Source organism: Plecotus auritus, assembly GCF_963455305.1.
Source record: "Plecotus auritus genome assembly, chromosome: 7".
NCBI lineage: Eukaryota > Metazoa > Chordata > Mammalia > Chiroptera > Vespertilionidae > Plecotus > Plecotus auritus.
In genome coordinates, this window is record NC_137774.1 from 47,545,139 (window position 1) to 47,561,114 (window position 15,976).

Consider the following 15,976-nt stretch of genomic DNA (forward strand, 5'->3'; position numbering starts at 1 on the left):
TCAAAGGTTTCTTCAAAAGCTGCTGCTCCCTTTCTGGATCATTACACAGCTCTAACCTGAACAGCTGAGAATGAAGACCATTTTATCTAGAGCAAGCATGCTGCAGTGATCCACACAACTGCTTGGTGGCTTAAAACAGACCATCTTTTAAAGTGTCTGGCATTTTAGACACTTGGGCAAGTCATTCCAACCTTGTAGCTGTTTATTAAGGAACCCACCCCAAGAAAGGACGGCTACTGTGCTCATTTGCTGGGGCTGCTGTAATGGAGTACCAGAGAGCAGGGGCTGCAACTAGACACGTATTTCCTCCCGGTTCTGGAGGCGAAGGCTGAGATCAAGGTGTCAGCAGGGCAGGCTTCCTCTGGAGGCCTGTGTCTTTACAGGGTCTCTGGGCGCCCTGATCTTCTCCTCTGATGAGGACACCAGTCAGACTGGATGAGGGCCCACCTTGACAGCCTCATTTTAACTTCATCACCTTTAAAGACCCCCATCTCCAAATACAGTTAGGATTTCCACGTATGGATTTTGGGGGACACAATTCAGCCCATAACCACTGTTCATGTTTTTTATTTTTCACATATTTTGACATGCCTTTAGAGTAGTAGGTTTAATTGGGTATTAAGACATAAAACCCAAAAGATAGGCCTGTTTCATGTGCATGTAAAACGTAACTGATGTGCACAGAGAATCTGTGGTCTGACTAGGCGCTATACCTGCTGCAGTAGGACCTGAAAAACTTTCAGAGGACTTTGCCCTATGCAGCAGCTACAGGTGGAAAAAGTGAAATTCAGAAAAGCCAAAATTCATTCCATCACCCAACAGTCATTTCCTGGCTGTGTGTACTTTTTTTTTTAAATCCTCACCCAAGGATATTTTTCCATTGATTTTTTTTTTTTTTTTTTTTTTTTTTTTAGAGAGTAGAAGAGAGGAAAAAAAAGGAACACTTGATTGGTTGCCTCCTGCACGAGCCCTGACCAGGGCCTGGGCCGGGGAGGAGCCTGCAACCAAGGTACGTGCCCTTGACCAAAACTGAATCCAGGACCCTCGGGTCCGCAGGCCGACGCTCTATATCCAGAGCCAAACTGGCTAGAGCTGACTGTGTGTGCTTTCATTGACACATCAAGTGCACTCAGCCCCATACAAACCTTGTTCTCTCACATTTTCTCAAGGCAGTTCCCAGGCCATCAGCATTTGAAGCACTTCAGATGTCTGTTATGAGTGCAGCCTCTACATCCCACCCGACTCAGTGAATATCCAGCTGGGGGTCTGGGAACCTGCACTACAGCACCACCCCTTCATCCCCTCCAGTCTGTGGGAGTCTTGTCCTGAGCTGTGCGCTGCCATCTACGCTCTCACTCTTCACCCATGAGAAAGGTCACACTTGTCCAAGCTGCAAAACTGAAAAGACATTTATTTCACACAGAGCAATCAGTACAGGCAGAAAAGGACTCTTTCCATTTGCTGTGTCACTGAAAACCTAGCACATCCTTTGGCTAAAATTCACATAAAAGTTCCCAAAAGAAATGAATCTAATGGTTTTCCCCAAACAATAGAGTTTCTCTTCATTAGTCAGACCAGCACCTACTGAGAGGCAATGCAATGCAGACCTGACAGTGATATTTCTTAACAAGGACGACTCCACATAAGCTTTCAAGTGTAAAGATCAACTTCGAATGCCAGCGAGCCTAATTCATCAGCCACCAGACTCGAAAGGGAAGCAACAGCATTGTGGGCGTTAATACTCTTCCTGGGAATCCAGCCCCAAAACCTGCACGAGCAGGGGTCCAAGACAGAGGAGAGGCAGCAACACTGAGAGAGGGCCCTATTCCGGGCAGAAACACAGGGACTATGCTCCTTGTCGGCTGTGTCCTTCTCCGAGGTCCACTCCACTGGCTTCATATTAACTTGGTCCTCCAGTCTTGCGGTGGCTATTTGGGAGACTTTTGGTTGTAATCTGTAAGTTCCAAGAATCTACGCTGGCTGATTCCAAGGGTAGCATGTCCTGTCCAAAATATAGAGGCCCTCATAGTATGAAGGCCATTCTGCAGGTTGCATATATATGCAAGCGGTCTCCTATGGGAGGCAGAGCTCCTTCCGCTTCAGTAGAGAACAGTGCAGAGGCAGCGCCTTTGGCTAGCTCCTCCTCCTGTGCTCCCGCATGTGCGCAGCGATGGAACCAGCTATTTCTGCATTCCTCTTGTTCTGGCCAAAATAATCTAGAAATTCACCATCTGGTCCAACCAAGTACATTATTATGGTATGGTCCACCTGCAGAGAAAGGGGTGGGGATGACAACAAGATTACCAAAAGAAGCTGCTTATTTTACTGTTTAGGTGCTGCGGATAACAGAACTTCACATTGATGCTTCAATAACCAGTGGCACCTATTATTTACGGAAAGGGCCGAAGCCTATCAGTGACACTTTGTCTCAAATAGCTTGTGTTCTAGAACTCTGCACTGACCATCGCTTGAAACATCAGCTATAATATGGATTTCCATTGGCTCAATCCTTAGCATATCCACACAATCTCTGCGAAAAGAATCCACTTCTAAGAAACAGTGGCTCTAGCCTTCGTAACACAGTCAATGCTTGTGGATGATGCTCGCTTGGGAAGAGCTGACATTTATGAGTAAAATATTTCATTGGACCCCTGGACCATATTACAAAGACATAGCACATGGAAATAAAGGTGTTGGGGAGAAATCATGTTCTTCAGTAAGTTCTTGGGTATTTGCCTTTGCTTTAGGAAGAACTGGCTGGCTGTCAATTCATCACGACCTGAATTCTGCTTACCATGTTTCATGAGAAGAAACTAGAAAACCAACTAACTATAAAAGTTATAGACTCTAACACAGTATTTAGTCCTGATATCAGTGATTCAAATGGAAACATGACAACAGGTGTCTTTCTCCCACAGGAAATTTTTACACTACACCGGACAATCCTATCTGAAGTAAAGCACCGGGAAACTCCTAAAGAGTCATACCACTACACCTCAGAGGGATCACCTAAAATCCACTATCCATTTTCCAGGCAAAGTTCTTAAAAATAGTCCTAGCTCTAACTTAAGTTTAGACTAGTCACCAGTCTTTCTAAGTTATATGATTCCACAAAATCCCATTTTAAATGAGCAGAAGACTTGGAATTTAGAGTCCCTGGAATTTACTGCAGGCTTGATTGCTATTTGGCAAGATTAAAAGACAGGAATGTGATCACACATACCAAACTGGAGACAGCCCTGAAATGTATCCGAACATATGGTATATGTGTGAGGTAATTACTTTTTTATAAACACACATTCATAAAGACACAGCAAATGGAAAGAGCCACCTGCCCACTCAGATATGGAAAGAATGTACACCGCAGGCTCAAGCAGCTGTGACTTCATGTCTTGGATCATTTACTGCAGGAGCAGGACAGGGGCTCTATGCTTCTCCACCCATTTGAAATATTGGTCAGAACTAGGTCTCTAGCTCATCTTCAAACCTTATCCTGAAGCTTAACCCCTCTTCCTCCCTATTTCTTCCTTTTCTCTATTCTCTATTTAAAAACAGAATTTCAGTGCACTGAACTTACTTTGAGTATTCTTAATATAAGTTACTTCCTAATACATAATAAAAATATTGTACTATTCATGTATGTCAAACTTGTCAGTGATCAAGTCTCAATGTATATTTGGTTAAGGGCAGAGCAAACTGCCACCTGTTTTTAGTGTAGGATACTTTAAAGTTCCTAGTAGAGAAAAATAAACTGAGCTACCTGGCCAGGGCACAAGCTCTTTCCAGTGTCACCTTAACCCAGGAGATAGGTATCAGACACCTCTACAAACAATACAATAGGCTGAGAGGGTAAATTATCAAATTGGTAAATGCCAGACCGAAGCTTAGAACCTAGATCTGTTCAATTTCAAAGTCTACAATCGTTTTATATCATCATGTTGCCACTATCTCTACTGGATATACATGCACACATCTTTTAATTTTTGAAAAGGTAATCTATGCCCATAAAAAAAGAACAAACTTTTACAACGAAAGTCCTCCTCCTCTTCCAGACCCTCTGAGTCCTCGGTTCTCCTTAGAGGGAACCCCTGCTGCCAGTTCCTCTGTTTCTCCTAGAGCAGAGGTGGGGAACGTCCAACCCGTGGGTCGCAAAAGGCCCATGAAATCACTTGGTCTGGCCCTGCCAAGGCATTAGGGGTGAGTTCATTAAATGTCTGACCAAATGTAGCAGGCTAATTTTTAAGTGGATAAATGTGTATGGCCTGGGGATGATGTTATAAATATCCACATGGCCCTTGACAGAAAAAAGGTTTCCCCCTCCTGTCCTAGAGAAATTCTCTGCATTTATTAGTGTGAATTTCTATCTACTTATTTCTTTTACCACCTGTCACCTATTTCTCTTTACAAAGAAGTAACATATACTGTACTTTTCTTCTCATTTAGTGATATACTGGACATTGTTCTATATCGGCACATATATAGTAAGCCTTTAAAAAATGGTTGTCTAGTTTTCAGTCTTTTTAGAAGCAATGCTGTAGGTTACAGCTACAGGATAAATTCCAAACAGTAGAACCTCTAACCTAACGAGTATCTGACAAACTGCCCTCTGAGGAGGGTGTTCCCGTCAACAACGCAGGAAGTACCTCATCCCAACAGCACCTTGGCTCTTTTCCCAAATTCGACTTTGACAACATATTTCAAACGTTTGATCTTTGCTGACCTAACAAGTGAAAATGGCATCACAAGTCACATGTCTTTCACTGAGTGACACTGAACATCTGTTTTTGGTTTGAAAGCCATTTATATTCTTTGTCAAAAGTAGTTTCTAATGCATACAAAATCATGTAACATTACGTGCATACAGCGCAGTGCTGTGCACATTTAGCTTTCAGTGGATTCCCGAACGTCTGGCACACCAGTACACATACTACCATTCTGAGGGCTCCACTGGCGTTCGGAAGCCAGAGGCGTACCTTTTGCTGCTGCTGTTTGAGATTAAGAAAACCTCATTTAATTACACCTCAACCTTTAAGATACTCCCTGCCTCCTTGCAGTTCCTAAAATTGTAACAGCAGTTTCCCACACCATCTTGTGGATGAAAATCTGTGACTTCCAGGGCAGAAGCCATACTAATGATGAACCAAGAAACTGGAGAGTGTCTCCCCCTATTGGTTGGTTTGGCAAACATAGAGCAATGGACTCCACATTGTTCAGATAAAAATATTAACATCCCATTCTGGCTTATGTACACAGTACAAATCTCAGTGCCCAAACTCGAAACCAGTTAATACAACTCTCTTTTATAGAAAGAGTAAATAAGCTGGAATTTCTTGCCATGGCTTCCTCTCTCATTCTTCTCATGCTGCTGGTGCAACAAGGGGAAACCACAGCAGGGTTTCCCTCTTTCCTTAAACTTAGGGCTTAAGGAAATATGCTAATTTCTGTCTTTTTTTTTTCTTCATGAATCCAAGTTTCCCTAAATCTAGGAGGCATCAGAACTGGAAAATAAGATTACAGAAAATAAGATTAAAGCAAAGGGACCAGAAGCCTAATTTAGGCTGTAGGCTACAGTATGCCCCAGGTTCAAAGGTGACAGAGAAACCGCAGGGCCGCAGACAAAGCACCACAGTGAGATGTCCCCTCTGCATACTGCTCTTGAAAATGAGCCATGACATAGCCAGAGATCAATGACTCAGGGTCCTGGCCATATTTCTTTCTATAAAACAGCTTTGCTAGTGAAAAAGCTCTTCTGATTAATCACTTTGTCCATCCAAATTAATACAGAAACCAGAGTATGAAAATTGAAGAAAAAAATGGAAATGATACTAAAATACAATGTCAACTTTTTTTCTTAATATATATTTTGATTGATTTCAGAGAGGGAGAGATAGAAACATCAATGATGAGAGAATCATTGATTGGCTGCTTCCTGCACGCCCCACAATGGGGATGGAGGCCCCAACCTGGGTATGTGCCCTGACTGGGAATCAAACCCTGACCTTCTGGTTCATAGGTTAATGCTCAACCACTGAGCCATGCCGGCCAGGCAATGTCAGTTCTTAATGTGATGGGAAACTGTCCTATTGATAAAACCGAATAGAGCAGTGTGCATGCCCTTTGTTGGTGCTTCACTGTGAAACCAATGGTAAGAAATGAAATTCAGGAACTTGGGCATTAGCCTGAGGCTCCTGGGGCAGTGCTGATGAAAGCAGATAGCTCTTGAATGTATGAGCTACAGAAAAACAACTTAATGGAATTTCTGTTCATCATTAAAAAGCACATATTAAACACCTAATGGTGCAAGTCATATAGAGATATGAAAATACACCTGCCCTAGCCAGTTTGGCTCAGTGTATAGAGCATCGGCCTGCAGACGGAAGGGTCCCAAGTCCGATTCTGGTCAAGGACACATACCTTGGTTGCAGGCTCCTCCCTGGCCCAGGTCCTGGTCAGGGCTTGTGCAGGAGGCAACCAATCAATGTGTTTCTCTCACATCGATATTTCTCTCTCTTTCCCTCTCCCACTGTTCCTAAAAATCGATGGAAAAATATCCTGGGGTGAGGATAAACAACAACAAAAAGTGTCTTGGGTGAGGATTAACAAAGAAAAAAAAAAAGGACAAAAACACAAAACAAAAAAAAACACCTTATAGAAAGTCTACCTATCTGTGGCTATCCTATTTTCTCTTGCTTTTCAAAATTCTTATTCATTCAACCCAAAAATACAGTTCCTCACGACCAGACACTGCTTCTCAAAAGAAGCATATTTCTTTGACCTCTTCACAGGGGACACAGAAACAATACCAATGCTTTTAACAAGTAAAATAGCTTTGCTCCAAAATGCTGGCTTCTCTTTATTTCCAACATGGTATCAAATATTATATTCTGTTGATTCTAAGGCACCACTAATTTTATATTGCCCTATAATTTTTCTAAGTTGTAACTAGAAAAGAAAAACAGGTAAGTAAATTATGGGAACAGTGAATATATATTAAATAAGCATCCTTAAAAAAATTATACTTCCACTATACTTTCAAATATCCCTAATTCCTAAGGAATTTGCAAAAATCTTAGGTTTTCTTTCCTCTCTGATGCCAGTCATCACTTAAATCTATATGAACATCTGAGCCCTCAGAGTTGGTCTGTGGGTAGAAACCTGAGCAAGTACTTACTATGTAGTCCTCATCTTCGTCCCTGGGGCCAGGGCTGTAATACACTCGGTAAGCTCTGGCTACTTGATCAATCTCTTCTTTTGTGCCAGTCAAGCCAACCAGTTTGGGAGAAAATTCTAAATAAAAAATGAGACAGTGAAAATTGAGAAGCGCACAAAACAACCTATCCCTACATGAAAAAGCAGTACTAGTTATAAAGCAGGCTTATTGCTACTTTCTTCTTGTGAGACCCAAACATTTCCTCATGCTTCAAAAGGAAAAAATTTCAGAGAATAAAATTTCTCCTGTTATATACAAGTCACATTGGAATTGAACTAAAAATCAGTAACAGAAGATAGCTGGAAAATCCCAAAGTATGTGGAGATGAACACACTTTTAAATAACATGGGTCAAAGAAATTTCGAGAGTAAAAAATATTTTGAAAAACGAAAATGGAAATGCAACTTACCCAAATTTGTGGGATGAAGAAAAAACAGTGCTTAAGAGAGAAATTTATAGCACTGAATGCATACATTAGAAAAGAAGAAAGATCTAAAGTCAGTAAGTTTCCTCCTTAGGAAACTAGAAAAAGAAGAGCAAATTAAGCTCCCCGGGGGGATCAGGCCTAAGCTGGCAGTCAGACATCCCTCTGGCAGTCCAGGAGTCCTCGGGGTGATGTCCAATTAAGGGCCTAAGCCGTTAGTCGGACATCGTTAGTGCTGCCACAGAGGCAGGAGAGAGGCGGAGAGGCTCCTGCCACTGCTGTTGCGCTGGTAAGCCATGAGTAGGCTTCTGGCTGAGCAGCGCTCCCCCTGTGGATGTGCAGTGACCACCAGAGGGCAGCTCCTGTGTTGAGCATCTGCCCCCTGGTCAGTGCACATCATAGCAACCAGTTGTTCCTGGTTGTTCTGCTGTTAGGGTCAATTTGCTTATTACCCTTTTATTATATGGGATCATATGAGATAAAAATTTGTCTCATTAGTTCATACCAGGTCAAAATATCTGTATCTCATTTCCCAGCAAATAATCTCATACTACGGATCTGCTGTTAACTTTTTGGAATTTATATAAGTAAGCTGGTGAAAGTCATTTAAAACACCTGGATTCATCAGACTATTAAAAGGATAGTCCAACATTTAACCACAGTACCTTCTTATAAAGGTAGAGAAAGCCTACTTTCATTCTTTGTAGTAACTGTCTAAACTGAAAAATTGTTCAGGTACTGAAAAAGCAAGATGGCTTGTCTTTCTTTACTGCTCTATGAGTAAATGAAGAGAAAGTAAAAGAAGCCTGAACTAGTTGCACATTCAGACCTTTTTTAAATTGTTGAAATTTCAATAATTTTCTGGCTACTAATTTAAATATTTTTAAATCCCCCCAAATGCAATTACTAATGATTACTTCATCAATCACTGTCATGGGTGCTGTTGAAGAATATCATCACAACGTTTTGGTAGTCTAGTTAGGTGCAGCAACTCAGATATCTATTCATTTGGGGATATTTATAGTTTGGCTACTATAGCTGCTTTTTCTTGCTTTAGAAAATATGCTATTGCCCAAGTTTCTGACAAACTTGCAAACTATGAACATTAATTCTACTTTTACACACTAAAAACTCTAAAGGAGAAAACATAAACCATTGTAACCTTGGATTATGCAAGGATTTCTTACATATAAAGCCAAAAGCATTATCTATACAAGAACAAACTTATAAGCTGGATCTCATCAAAATGAAAAATTGCTCTTCAAAAAACATGGCTGAAATGACAAGTCATGGGAGAAAATATTTGCAAATCATACACTTGATAGAAGACTTATATCAGGAATATAAATAAAAATGAATAAAACAAACAGCCCCAAAAGATATAGACACTTTTTACTGAAAAAGACATACAGATGGCAAACAACAGCATGAAAATATGCTCAACATTAGGGAAACACATATTAAAACCACAATGAGGTGCATATCCATGCTCTTAGCAGCTTTATTTGTAATAGTCAAAAACTGGAAATAACTCCAGTGTCCATCAACTGAATACTATTCAGAAATAAAAATGAATGAACTATTGATACATTCTACAACATAGATGAATCTCAAAATAATTATGCTAAAAGAAGACATTCAAAAAAAGAGTACATATTCTATAATTCTCATTACATCAACTTCTAAAAATGCAAACTAATCTATACAGACAGCAAGCAGGTAAGTGGTTGCCGAAGCCAGGGGGTGGGTGAAGTGGAGGGGCAGGAGGGAAGGATTAGCAAGGGCACAAGGAAGCTGCTGGGGGTCATGGATATGTTTACTCTTTTTGTGGTGATGGTTTCCCAAGCACACACATATGTCAAAAGGTAACAAATTGCACACTTAAATATATACACTTTAGGTCAGTTATATCTCAATAAGTCTGTTAAATAATAAGATATATAGTAAGGTCCTTCACAAAACACATTTTTAAAAATAACCTCAAAGGTTTAGAGGACATGTGCATTAGACTGTGTCATAATAAAAACAAATATAAAACTATTCACTAGTCATTCTGTCCAGTAATTTAAATCAATTTCACCATAACTAAAATTTAAATTCCTGATTTTTAAGCACCCACCTTCTGCACACTAGTATAAGAACAAAACCTGTCTGATCAGATTTTTATTCTCAACACACTTCAGTTGAAAAAATTCGAATCCAGAGAAATTAAGCAACTCACCCAAGCTCATAAGTACTCACCTTTAATTCTACCATAATTTACAGTCTTTAAAAGTACCTTCTAATAGGTTTTGACCTGCATGTTGAGATGTTTGAATTGAAATCCTTCCACTAATAGTTATGTTTCTGTCATAATCAATGTTTTGGGTTTATAAAGTATGTCCTGAGATAAAAATGTGTTTACATAAGATTTATTTTTAATCTCCCAATGTACATACTCCCAGAATGCATGTATGTTAATTTTACAAAGGAGAGAATGAGATACACAGACGGAATTAGAAACAAGGCGCTCTTACTCTCAATTCAAGGCTTATTAACTTTGCTGATATACAAAGGCCAAGTAGAGTTCTCCCACCCTGACAAAAAAAAGGACCCCTGCCGCAGGAATTAAGAAGCCTGTGTCTTATTTACTTACTAGCCACAGTCACAACTCTGAGCCTCATCTTTTTATTTGACTGTAAAATTGGAGTTAACATTTGTCCTCCCTATTTCACAGGCCATTTTAAGGTCCAAATGAGTTGATATTGCAAAAACCGTAGAGCTAAACAGATGTAAGTATTATTAATGGAACACACCTTTCACATAATTTGCAATGGCTTCTTTTGTGTCCCTCTCTGGGTCAATAGTGATGAAAAGTGGAGTTAAATCTGGCAGAGTTGGAATATCATCTGAAAGAAAGTTCCCGTTAGTCAGTATTCACACTGTAAGGGAAACGACAAAGAAAACCAGCAATTACAGTCAAGTGCAGTAGCTACAGCAAGGCTTAGGGAAACAAAGGCACATCTGACACTGTGTTACATGACGGGGAAGGGGATGGGATGGCCTTGAGGAGAAACAGATCGGTATACTGTCTGTGGTGGAATCAGATAACCTACCAAATACCTGCACCAGGGTATCTTGTCTCCTAATCCAACCCAATATTGTAGGTTATTCCCCCCACCATGCCCCAAAGGCAGGGCAAACTATTCATAAGAACCAAATAGACTGGGATAATTCATTTTAAGAAGGATGTAGCCTGTCTTCTTATTGGTACTAATAAATGCCCCTGACTGCACATGATAGACCATCCACAGATCTCAGTCTAACCCAGTGGCCGGCAAACCGCGGCTCGCAAGCCACATGCGGCTCTTTGGCCCCTTGAGTGTGGCTCTTCCACAAAATACCACGGCCTGGGCGAGTCTATTTTGAAGAAGTGGCGTTAGAAGAAGTTTAAAAAATTTGGCTCTCAAAGAAATTTCAATCGTTGTACTGTTGATATTTGGCTCTGTTGACTAATGAGTTTGCCGACCACTGGTCTAACCAACAGTATCTGGGAAAGGCAACAGTGGAGTCAATGACAGAAACCACAATAAAGGAAGGATCACAAAGCAGAGTTAAGGGAGACCCAGACCACACTGACATTTTTTTTTTAAATCCTCACCTGAGGATATTTTTCCATTGATTTTGAGAGAGAGTGGAAGGGAAGAGGAGAGACCGAGAAACATCCATGTCGACTGGTTACCTCCCACACGTGCCTGCACCAGGACTGGGGACTGAGCCTGCAACTGAGGTACATGCCCTTGACTGGGAATTGAATCCAGGATGCTTCAGTCGGTGAGCCGAAGCACTATCCACTGAGCCAAACTGGATAGGGCCACACTGACATTTTTAAGCATACTACTATTTAGCATCATAACAAGCTTCTTTTGGTGGAGAATTTATAGGTCATGGGAATCCAAGCAACAGACAAGCCTAACACTAACATTTTATGTTCACACAAACCAAATAATTACAAACCTCCATCTAACAGTAATAAAAGAATGTGAAAAGCATAGTAACATTAAGGACATTAAGTAAATATATACTTTTCATAGTAAGTGATGGCTTCCTTACCTATTTCATTCACGACTTGAATCATTTTTTCTAGTTCTTCTGGACAAACATCAGGGCAATGAGTGAATCCAAAATAAATCAATACCCACTGACCCAGGTAGTCCTTATCAGTTTTGGGCTCTCCAGTATGAGTTATGAGGGAAAATGGTCCCCCAAGTAGAGGCTTTCCAATGCTTCGCTGCCGTTCCTTCTCCAGCTCTTAAACAGACACAAAGACACACATACACACACACACACAAATCATCAATATAACCATAGGTACTCAATACCTGATATATAATCCATACTATACTAATGGCTGTGGGGGCACAAAATGTAGAAGATATAGTGTCAGTTTTCAAGAACCTTAAAAAACCCTCTTAAGGAAAATAAGCATGAAATAAAACAAAATCAAATTAAATCTAATATGTACTAAAGACTATAAGAAATGAAAGTCGTAAAAATATTTCTTCTGGAACAATTCAGTCCTAAGCCAACAGGTATGCCATGATGCGGGTGAGAGAGGGGGCATAGCTATACAGAATGTCTGAGCCCAAGAGGGCAAGGTGGGTGGCCTGGCATTGGAAGTCTGAGCCTGAGTGTGCTGAGGGCAGCTGTATGCTGAGGGGAGGGGACAGCGGTGATGGGAGCTTACTTACTTACCGGGGGTTGATCATTAAGTAAATATATTAGAGATGAGAGAGTTACAAATGGACAAGGAGTTAAAACAATAGAAAGAAAACTAGAATGAAACTTGCAGTACTGGAAAGAAACTGGAGGTACAATATGAACTTATGGTTTCTATATATACAGAAATATAGATAAAAAATACACACACACACACACACACACACACATATATATATATATATACACACACACATATACTGTATATCTCTTACCTAGCTCTGTCTACTGAGAAGACCTGGGAGAAGACACATTGAACTCAGATAATAACAATGAATTCATATCCTGACTTCTAAATATCATCTTCCACAAAAAGGAAACAGGGTTTTTAGAGAAATAGCTGATATCAGGTCCTGAAAGTCAAGTAAAAACTGAAAAACTTACAGATTGAAGGAGACTAAAAAAGCAACTAGGTATGAGGTGTGGTTCTAAATCAGACAACTTTGGCCATAAAGGGCATCAGGTTGCACCACTTTAAAGAGGTCTGAACACTGAACAGTAAAGCATACTAGTGACAATTTCCTGATTTTGAACACTGTATTGTGATTATATTGGAGAACGTCCTTATTTGTAGAAATCCTATATAATAAAAGCCTAATATGCTAAGTGTCTGGTCATCCATTTAACCAATCAAAGTATAATATGCTAATGATATGCTAAGGCCGCTCAACCGCTCACTATGATGTGCACTGACCACCAGGGGGCAGACAGTCAACTGGTCGACCAGTCGCTATGATGTGCACTGACCACCAGGGTGCAGATGCTCTGACCAGTAGGTTAGCTTGCTGCTGAGGTCCGGGCGATCGGGACTGAGCGAGATGAGCGGACATGCCCTTGAGCCCTCCCATGGTCCCTCCCTGGCTGGCCAACCTCCTGCATCACTCCCCGGCCCCGATTGTGCACTGGTGGGGCCCCTTGGCCTAGCCTGGGCCCTCTCGCAATCCGGGACCCCTTGGGGAATGTCAGAGAGCGGGTTTTGGCCCGATCCCACAGGCATGAAAGGCTAATATGCAAATCAACCTAATGGAGGAACGACCAGTCACTATGATGCGCACTGACCACCAGGGGGCAGACACTCAACGCAGGAGCTGCCCCCTGGTGGACAGTGTGCTCCCACAGGGAGAGTGCCACTCAGCCAGAAGCTGGGCTCACAGCCGGCGAGCGCAGCGACAGTGGCGGGAGCCTCTCCCGCTTCTGGAGCAGCACTGAGGATGTCCGACTGCCAGCTTAGGCTCACTCCCCATGGCTGTCAGTCAGACGTCCCCTGAGGGCTCCCGGACTGTGATAGGGTACAGGATGGGCTGAAGAACCCCCTCCTCCCCCGAGTGCATGAATTTCATGCACCGGGCCTCTAGTATACAATAAAGTATTTGGAGATGCTGAGGCATCATATCAAGCAAATATTTTCAAATGACTTAGGAACACTTTTAATATTGTATCATAATACATTTTTAATAAAAAATGTTAATTGCAGGTGAAATTCCAAACTAAAGTCAAACGAAACTTGCATTTTCTTTAAGTGTCTTTACCACCACTTTCCTAGCTTTTCAGTTTTATTTCACTGTGAAACTAAAGGAACTTAACTGCCTATTAGAATATGAAAATTATATCAATAAAATACTACATTATACAAAAGAAAGATCTAAATATCTGCATGAATCTTATATTGCTCAGGTTCTAAAGCCTATGAATTCTCACTCCCAGATTTAAACATCATCCTTTGTATAATGGCATCAAAAGAGACACTAAAAAAAATCAAAACAGATTCAAGTGATATTGTAAAGATTTACTGAAAACTTCTAAAGCAAATCTTAAAAAGTCCTAGAATATTCGCTAAAATATAAACTTCTTGTAAACAATTTCTAAACACTTCAAGTGTCTGTCCAAAGGGGTTTCTAGCTTCCCGCCACAGGTCTCCCTCTCTGTCTTCCATGGTCAGTCTCTGGGGTTGAGCCTTCCTTTGGCCCTTAGAGCAACCTGAACTTCCCTCTGGCCTGACTGAACCTCATCTAGTAAAATCTTTACTTCTGTGTGTTTCCCTATCACAGGTATCTCAAAGGCTAGAATGCATCTTAGACATCTTTGTAGCCTCTGGACTTTGTACTACCCACATTCAAATCTGTCCAAAAAGAAGTCATTTCATATTGTTGGACAGTGCTATGCTGGATTGGATCCTGGAAGAGATGCTAGTCCATAGGCAGGAAAGATGTTATTCGGAGCTGACAAAATTATATCTACTCACTCTCCGTCTTCTCTTTCTTGAAGTACTTCATTCCAGCTAATAAAGTTCCTCCAATAGCAAATGTGACTGCTAACGACTTCCAGGAAACAGGCTATGGGGGCAGAGATTTCAAAACCAAAACCACTAGTAAGAGGCAGACATTTAACCATACTAAGCATATTACAATAGTTTTAAATATAAAAACAGAGGCCTTGATATTGTTTAATGTGCAAAACGTCTCATGTTATTTGGGATGAGGAAATGATGAACGTTTCTGGGGATGCAGTTGTATCTGGGCTCCTAAACACAACCACAAACGCAGTTTCGAAGGGCAAGTCCGCTAAGTCCGTTTCTTTTCATTTGGAAAAAAAGACTAGCAGTGTGCCTCTGATCCCAACTGCTGACTTGAAAACCACTTAATTACCTGCTTGTGCTGATATTGTGAATATAAATAAACCAAACAAAATTTGGGAGGTGAAGCTGGCTTCCAAAGTAACAGAGGCAAAGTAGAAGAGGCTGCGAGGGGAATTCCCGCAAACCGCATCGCATCGTTATTTCCTTGTTCTCAAGTCCCAAGATGTGGGTGGACTGCGCAGGCCTAACTCATTAACATTCCCCAGCTCCGAAGAACACTTCCCTCACCTATCACCTAGAGGTGGTGGCTTTAAGTTCTTTTTGGGTCAGAAGAACCTGAAAGAACACACCTCTCAAAAAAGAAAAAAGGGGGGGGGGGACATATCCAGAGCAAGCAACAACGATCCATATTTTGCTCAATTTCAACGTACACACCGAACCTCCGAAGGGGGGACCCAAGTGTCGAAATTCTAAAAATGCTCTGACTCCTCAACAATGGTAAGTTTCAGGTTGAGAACTCTAAGAAAACCTAAAATTTTGATCCAGGTAAGCCGGCTGAGCCGCAGACAATCTCATGCCCGGCCGAGTGATTTCTGAGGTTATGACCAGGTGGGAGGGTTGTCCGACTGCCGCGACGAGGGAAGGAGGTGCTCGGAGTGAGCACTCACCCCGGGCTTCGAGGGGCGCGAGGAGTCTCGGGGGCCCTTCGGCTCGGGTCCTGGGGCCCCCGGCGGCGGCGGCATCGCGGAGCTGAGGCGCCGGCACCCCGGGGAGCTGCGGGGGAGCCTCCAGGCCCGCCATCCCTTCTCCTGCTGCGCGCAGAGTTGCCTCAGGAAGACGCCCACGATCCCATGTGCCGGGCCCCAGACCCCGAAACCTCTAGGCGAGAGGAGGCGAAGCTGACCACCCGGAAGCCGCGTGATCCGGCCGGATCCCTGTAATAACCCCGCCATGAGCTGAGGAGGTCTCGCCTCCTTTGACCCGCCCCTCGACTTCCGGTTCCGTTTTT

The 15,976-nt window shown here is 41.9% G+C and overlaps 1 protein-coding gene across 1 annotated transcript; it reads right to left on the reverse strand.

Annotated features, from left to right (window-relative positions):
* Window positions 1–1,393: 1,393 nt before the first annotated feature.
* SCO1 (synthesis of cytochrome C oxidase 1) lies at window positions 1,394–15,957 on the reverse strand. The gene is made up of 6 exons (XM_080682801.1): window positions 15,636–15,957; window positions 14,635–14,725; window positions 11,727–11,924; window positions 10,430–10,522; window positions 7,172–7,287; window positions 1,394–2,268 (listed from the first exon to the last, which is right to left on the reverse strand). Exons 1-6 carry the CDS (start codon window positions 15,918–15,920, stop codon window positions 2,134–2,136), a joined length of 918 nt encoding a protein of 305 aa, XP_080538927.1. The 5' UTR covers window positions 15,921–15,957; the 3' UTR covers window positions 1,394–2,133.
* Window positions 15,958–15,976: the final 19 nt, after the last annotated feature.

Coding starts and splice junctions, on each gene's coding strand:
- SCO1 (XM_080682801.1), bottom strand. CDS start 15,920: ATGGCGGGGTTATTACAGGGATCCGGCCGGATCACGCGGCTTCCGGGT. Junction 10,523..11,726: donor TCAAGTCGTGAATGAAATAG/GTAAGGAAGCCA, acceptor ACTTTCTTTCAG/ATGATATTCCAACTCTGCCA. Junction 7,288..10,429: donor CATTGCAAATTATGTGAAAG/GTGTGTTCCATT, acceptor TTTTTTATTTAG/AATTTTCTCCCAAACTGGTT.